Here is a 7,290-nt window from a genome sequence, read left to right as displayed (position 1 = left end):
TAAAGTGAACAGTATATTGTAAATGGTGTTAAAAATAGTTAACAGCTAACTTACTCAAGATTTGCTATGTGCCAGGTATTTCCTAAGGGCTTTGTATTAATTTACTTGATCATCTCAAAAAAACCCCAAACCCCAAACCCAAACCCAAACCCAAAACCAAACCAAAACCAAAACCAAACCATCTTAAAAACGAGAAAACTGAAGTTGAAGGTCTTGTCCAAGCCAGGACAGGAACCCGAGGCAACCTAGCTTCATTGTCATGAGCTTAAGTACTATACTTTCCTATACGTTCATTACACATTTTTAATCTTTTGCTTGATGTGGACAAATAAGTACACACATGGACTCCGCCATGCTAACCAGCCTGTACAGAGTTTTACACTCTTACTGTCACCAGGAACCTAGACCCTCATCATAGTAACGAAATGATGTAAACACTGGACCAGGGCATTATACAGACGGAAGGAAATAGAGAGCGCCTTTTGGATCTTACCTAATTCTTTCTAATTCTTATCAACCACATCTGTCTCTCCAACTAGAATTTGCTCTCCTCGTTGCAGACAGACGGTCTAATCCACCTTATCCAGATGCTTGAGTCAACATTCCTAATAGTTCCAATATGAAACCAAGACACCATAATAAACCAATCTCTGCTTCTCGTCTGTCTCCCTTACTATGCAAGAATGGCTCACGTCAGCCTGCATCTATCATTGCCCGGCAGTCAGCTGTCAATGATTCCCCACTGCCTGGGTCAGTGGTTTGCAAACTTATACAGGTTTTTATTGTGGTGATGGTTGTGAATATACTAAAAACCACTGAACCGTGTGTATTAAATAGGTCAGTTGTATGGTATGTGAATTATATCTCAATAGTATTTCTACAAATTTACAATCAAAAGCATCTGGAAATCTTGGCATGCTATGTGTAACATCCTGAAATGTTGAACCATAAGCAATTTTATGAGCAGGAAATAAGACTGTGGTATATACCATATATATTTACTAGATTGAAATTCACTACTTTACAACTATGTCTACAAAAAAGGCAAGTGGTTGAGCTACGATTATCAACAGCTTCTGATGTTGCCTTTAATAGTAAATTGCCATTTGTTAAATTGTTGTATTGCCTTCCACTACTTCCTGGCAAAGAAGCATTAACACCACTGAAGATGTAAAAAAAATGTGAAAGGGAAACTTGTAAACTGACTAAATCCGATCTACTTCATTGAAATCTATTTTTGTCTTCATATTAAGGCTTTAGGAAAACATCTATACTTGCTATAAGACTAAGGTTTTCTGGAAGAGTTTTGACAATTCATGGCTTCCAAGAAAATGCCTGTATTTCTTGACCTCGCACAAAAGACCCTTTTTTCAACCTGGCCTTGAATTACCTTTCCGTCTTTGTCTCTGTCCACACCACCTCACTTCTGCCACACAGCAGTGGCTGTGTGTTCCCCATAGCCCCAAGTATCCAAGTGTCTCCCAAACACATCCTGAAGCTTTACTCAAATGAATATTCTGGAATATTCTTTCCTATGTTCTCCACTTGGCCCTTCCAAGCCCACCTAACTTCCATTTTATCTTCTTGATTTCCCTGGTCTGGGAAAGTGCCGTGAAGATGGGAAACATGTCTATCTTACTGGATGTTGAATTTCCAGCTTAAGCACAGAGCCTAATATAAAGAAATAGCCCTTTCTCTGTATTCTCAGAGTCTAGGTGCATCTATCCACCTACCTCGTGCTGCTGAAATGATTTCTCAGTGACCCTCCTTCCCCAGTAGACTTTGAGTTCTTGAAGGCAGGAATTGTATCTTTATCACATAGTAATGTGCCATACATATCTGCTAAATTTTGATGAACTGAAAATACACTCTCCAATCTCCAGTCATTCAAAGTCTTCAGGAAAAATAAAACATTCAAACAATTTCCTAAAATACCATGTGGCAAAAGCTGTAAGTGAGGTGTATACACAGCATTATGAGAATTCTGACATATATTGATAATTCTGACATATAATGAGAATTCTAAATAACCTTGGAGGTTATTTACCCTGGAATCTTCTTAGACACTTGACAGTTGATCTGTCCCTTGAAAAATAAGGGTAAGGTCACCAGTTAAACAATGAAAAGGATTCTAAGCTGAGGGAATCCGGCACCTAGACAGAAACTGAGAGGGTAGGGCCATTAGCACCCCAACAGGTCTGGTGTGGCTTGAGTGTGGGTTCGTGGCAGGGAGTGGCTGGCAGGAGGCTGGAAAAATGGGCTGGGCCTGCCAGCCCTCCTCACCTGGACTTTATGACTTGAGCAAGAGAATGACACAATCAGGTTTGTATTTTGTTCTGCTCACAACACCTTCTTCTGCCCTGCCCCCTCTTAACATCCATGTTTACCATGTGAGAGAGTTGATCAAAGTCATAAGTACGATGTGTGGACAAAGGCCAAAGGGACCTGAATCCTCACAAGAGTCGAATTGAGACCCACACTGTGTTTTCACCAGTAAACCACCAGTCAACACCAGGGCTATGCAAATCATACGCTGAAGCAGATGTGAAGAATGTGGTAGAACCAATAAAGCTGGTTTCTTTGGAAAGTCAGCAGCATTCACTCAAACATTCCCCACCTCCGTGAAGCCCTCACTGATTTTCACAGCCCAAAGAAATCTCTCCTCTGAAAGTCTCTGGAGCACTTGATTTTGTGCTTAGGACAGTCTGCAATTTTTTTCTTGCCTTGTGGTTGCTTTGTCCTCATTCCTGGTGTCACCTTTTTTCTCTGTCTCATTTTAAAAGCTTGTGTCTAAAACAAAGCAGCTTTAAGAGACACCTTGGGAGCAAAATAAGGTATAAATAAATCAGCAACAAATCTCATTAGATTTTAAGTTAGGATGAATTGTTAGCTTTTACGTTTCAAGAAGGTGAAATCACTTAGAATTATTTTTTAAATCTCTCTTGTGTTTGTTTTCTCACAGAACAGAGATATATTTATTTCAGCAAAATTCTAAGTAAAACTCCAAAGAAAGAAAAATATTTACACTCACTGAAACACAATTTTGTAAAGAAAAAAGTGAACAATAATCAGAGTAAGTACAGTAACTTATAAAGATGGATTGATAGTTTAATGGGGGAAAATACTCGAAGAAACACACAAATATTGAAAATACAACATCATTGCCACAGCACATGAGAACATTCCATAAAAAATTAACAATTTCCGTATGGACATTTAATTTTTCAGCCCTCTTTAAATTTATATTCTGAAATCTTGATATTCTATTGCAATGTACAGAGTAGCCATTCATTCTCTCATTCCACGGACCAAACACAAGCAATTAAAAGGAACACTTCCTGTTACAGATACAGCACTTCAAGGCTAATATTTAATCTTAATTGGCAAAAAGTTGAGTGCAAATAAAATCGTATTTTTAGCAGCTTAGAAAATTCTTGGTGGGGGAGCATTCACCTCGTAACCCTTATTGCTTCCCCAGAATATGAACGTTGGCCATTCAACCCTACTGAGAATGACCAGCGCTGATTTTGCCATTTGTTACACGGGGAGTTTCCATGAAAGATGGTTTCAGCAACTATGCACATGAACCAACAGCTTTTACATTTGGAAAGTTTCCCTTAGGTTTTTTTTTTTTTTTTTTTTTTTGAAAGCAGAGCCTGAATGTCAGTCACAACTGGATCGTACCTAACCGCTTCTTTGATTGTGGAGAAGAGACCCAAACAAACCACCAGTCATCTCACACATCAGCCACTGTAGGTTGCATTCAAAGGCAGGCCAGAAGCCAGGGATGAGGGATCTCTTAAATCAAGAGCTCCCCTCCAGTAATAATTTTATTTTCACTGATTTGGGAAGGGCGGGAGGAAAGAAGGAAGGAAGGGAGGAAGGGAGGGAGGAAGGAAAAGAGGGAGTGAGGAAGGGAGAGAAATAAGGGAGAGAGGGAGGGCAGGGAGGAAGGGGAAGAGGGAGGGAAGGAAAGAAGAAAGAAGGAGGGAAGAAAAAGAGAAAAAGGAGAAAGCAGGAGCTATCTGATCTCAAACCTGGTGCTTTATACTCTCAGCCAAGATTTATTCTCCAAACAAGCAGAAGCGGGAGAGCCACTGGCCAGAAAGGATTTTATCTGAGCTTCATCAATCCCTCGAATTGCCTCTCTTTTTCTTAGACATCTGTTCCCCGTGTAGCCAAGGCCTGGGGTAGCTGCTTTGGAAAACAGCGTGGCTCCGGGTGCCCAGGACTGTGCTGGCGGGGGGGAGGGGAGGAATACCTCCTGGGTTTCAAGCACCTGCCCCTGCCCGGTGTGTAGGTTTCGCTGGTCCCAAGACGTGGGCTGCCCTGAAGCCTGGATGACCCCTGCGGTCTGGGATGCACTGACACAAAATCCAGGCAGGTAAACACTAGTTGACCATCTTAACACGATCTTACCAACCCCTCAGCGACTCTTCTACGGCCCGGCATTTTCTCACTGAACAGCTCAAGGATCGGGGTGTGGCCGCTGCATGTTCGAAAGAGGGGAGCACCTCAGTCGCTGTACTCTTCTCTTTCCCTTGGACTGGGGAATTTCTCATACTGGTTGGCCAACTTCCATTTGCTGTGCTGATTTTTGAGGAGTGCGGCAAAGGAAGTCTTCCGGGTGATATTTCTAGATATTTCCCGGCTCTTGGCCTTCCTGGTGGGGGAAGAGCTTTGGACTAAAGGATACACCGGAAAAATGGGCCTGCCCCGAGGGGCTTCCAGGAGCTGCCATATCTCCCCAGAGGTATTACTGGCCAGATACTGCCACGGCTTCTTCCCGCTGCTGTCCCGGATGTTCACCCGAGAGGCCAACCTTTGCACTAGCAATTTGATGACCCCCTGGTGACCATGGATGGCTGCAAGGTGCAGAGGGGTGTATCCGCAACCGGACTTCACATTGACATCAAGGGCAATCCCTGCTTTCCGGGTGCTGGAGACGAAGTCCTGGAGCGCTCGGAGGTCCCCGTGTTTGGCCATCCAGTGCAAGGCCGTGTACCCCGTCAGGAAGTCTCTGTGCAGAGCCAGCTGTGGGTCCTCCCAAAACAAAGTCAACACCTGAATCCAAGAGCCACTGGCAAGCTTCACAATCCATTCGTGCTCCCTGGCGTCCAGGGGGACCACAGATGACTTGTGCTCAGAAGGTCTGTGCGGGACGGCGGCTGCAGACTCCTCCCCAGCCCGGGCCCAGGGGGGTTGTGGCCGACCCCGCTCAGCAACAGAGGCCTTATTGCCCACAGGTTTGGGTATCAAAGCAGCATCCGCTCTTGGGTTGGGCCCTGCTCCTGCCTTGGAGGGTCTCCTGGACCGTGGTGGGCGACGGGTCCTTTTCAGCAAGTCCTGCTCAAGATGCTCCTCATCGGAAGAAGACAGTTTGGCTCTCCCTGCCTGAGAGCTCCTCCTGAGGGATCTCCTGAACTTGGGAGCTGGCCAGGGCAAAGACTCCTGGGGGTGGCCTGCAAGGCCGTTAGCCTCCGTTGAGCCCTGCTGAGAGCGGTGCCCATCGCCTCTGCTCCTGAGGCCCTGAAGGCTCTTGCTGGGACTTCCCTCCTTGGGAGAAAGGCTTCCAGCTGCATTCCTGAGCTTTCTCCAGTCTGCGGTTCCCAGAGCAACCCGCAGCCCCTCTTCGGAACCCTCGGGAGACTCTTTGGGCCCACTGCTGCTCTCCTCGCTGCCGTGGCTTTCTTGGTCCACAAAGTCATCCAGGTCCTGGAGGGACAGCTGACAACGAATGCTGCGGAAGACCTCCCGCGGAGGGCTCTCGGGACGGGGCTCCGGGACGACAGGAAGGACGGGAGGAGACGCAAGAGCGGGGTCTGGAGGCTCCGAGTCAAGTTCCCGGACCCAGAGGCTCAGCCCCGAGGGTAGCTGGAGGAAGCTGTCCGGCAGCACCGACCAGGCTCGAGTGGGGCCGCGGTCCCGGGCCTCGGGTATCTGGGGGTGCCTGGCCACCCACTCCCAGGTGCGCTGCCGCTGCTGCTGCGGGGTGGAGTCGTGCAGCGAGTCCGGGGTCAACAGCTCCGGCGGGTCTCGGGGGGAAACCGGGCGGGACAGGGGGGTCGGCGGGGAAGCCCGGCTCCCGGCAGCCTCGACAGCTGCAGGAGGCGAGCAGGGCGCTGCGGACCCCGGGCCGCGCTCAGCGGGCGCGCCCTCCTGCTGCTGCCCCGGAGCCCCGCGGTCGTCCCGGGCCGGCGGGCCGCGCTCCGGCTGCTCCCCGGCGGGGCTGGGGCCCGGGTCTGCTCCGAGCACGGGCTCGCCCGGCGGCCCCTCCAGGCCGTTCTGCAGGCATTCCCAGCAGCAGCGGCCCCGGGCCTCCGCCGCGGCGCACCTAGCGCCCGGCCCGAGGCCGGAGCCGCCCCCCCGCCCGCCGCCCGCCGGGGCCGCCTCCGGGGCGCGTCCGCCGCCACCTGAGCGCGGGGCCTGCGCGGCGGCCCCCGCGGGCTCCTCCTCCGGCTCCTGCTCGCGCCGCGGCCGCCGCTCTCCCCCGCGCGCGCCTTGGGGGGTGCAGGACGCAGTCCCCCCTGCAGGGGCGGGCGGGTCTCGGGGTCGCTGCAGCTCCTCCTCCCCCACAAGGTCCCTGTACCTCCTCTTGAGCACCACGTACTTGGTGCCGTCGGGGTCCTGGCGCACTGCGGCGACCGAGTTGACGAAACCCTTGAAGAGCTCGCGGCGGCGCTGCTGCTGGCCGGGGGGCGCGTCGGGGTCCCGCAGGAAGCTCTTGAAGTGGCTCAGCAGGGCGGCGTTGGTCACTCTCCCCCCGGCCTGGCACAGGAAATCCAGCAGGGCCTCCTGGCTCAACTCTCGGGCCATGCCTGCGTTGGCGCGTCCCGGCCCCAGGTGTCAGCGCTTCGCCCTTCCTGCGCTCCCCCGGGCCGGCTGAAACCCCGGCCTGTCGTGTGTCACCTGCGCCCGGGGCGGCGCCACCCGCCTCCATCAGCCGCGGAGGGCGGCGCTGCTCGCGGCACCCGAGCGCGCCCAGAGCCGCGCGGGCTCCCCGGGAAGAGGCTCCCCCGGGTCGGGCCCCCCGCACGCAGCCCCGGCGGCAGAGGGCGGCTCCGCGGGCCTCGCGTCTCCCGTCCCTGCAGCGAAAGTTGCCGGGATAGGTCGGAGTCGGCTTCACCTGCGCGCTGGCGACGCCTCCCCGGCTCTGGGGGAAGGGCCCGGCCCGCCTCCGCCTGTCCTTCCGCCCTCTGAGGTCTGCCCTGCCCCGCCAGCCCGGCCGAGTCGCGGGGCTGCTGGCCGGGGGCGCGCGGGGGGCGAGGGGCCCGCGAGCCGGAGCCGGCA

General features: G+C 52.0%; 1 protein-coding gene across 1 annotated transcript; it reads right to left on the bottom strand.

Moving 5' to 3' along the window:
• Positions 1 to 4,458: 4,458 nt before the first annotated feature.
• Positions 4,459 to 7,030, bottom strand: SOWAHB (sosondowah ankyrin repeat domain family member B). The gene has a single exon (XM_032836458.1). It carries the CDS (start codon positions 6,814 to 6,816, stop codon positions 4,516 to 4,518), a length of 2,301 nt encoding a protein of 766 aa, XP_032692349.1. The 5' UTR covers positions 6,817 to 7,030; the 3' UTR covers positions 4,459 to 4,515.
• Positions 7,031 to 7,290: the final 260 nt, after the last annotated feature.

This window comes from Lontra canadensis, unplaced genomic scaffold (assembly GCF_010015895.1).
Source record: "Lontra canadensis isolate GAN:19392208 unplaced genomic scaffold, GSC_riverotter_1.0 scaffold1, whole genome shotgun sequence".
Lineage (NCBI taxonomy): Eukaryota > Metazoa > Chordata > Mammalia > Carnivora > Mustelidae > Lontra > Lontra canadensis.
This window is presented reverse-complemented; position numbering and strand designations above follow the sequence as displayed.

Coding starts and splice junctions, on each gene's coding strand:
- SOWAHB (XM_032836458.1), bottom strand. CDS start 6,816: ATGGCCCGAGAGTTGAGCCAGGAGGCCCTGCTGGATTTCCTGTGCCAG.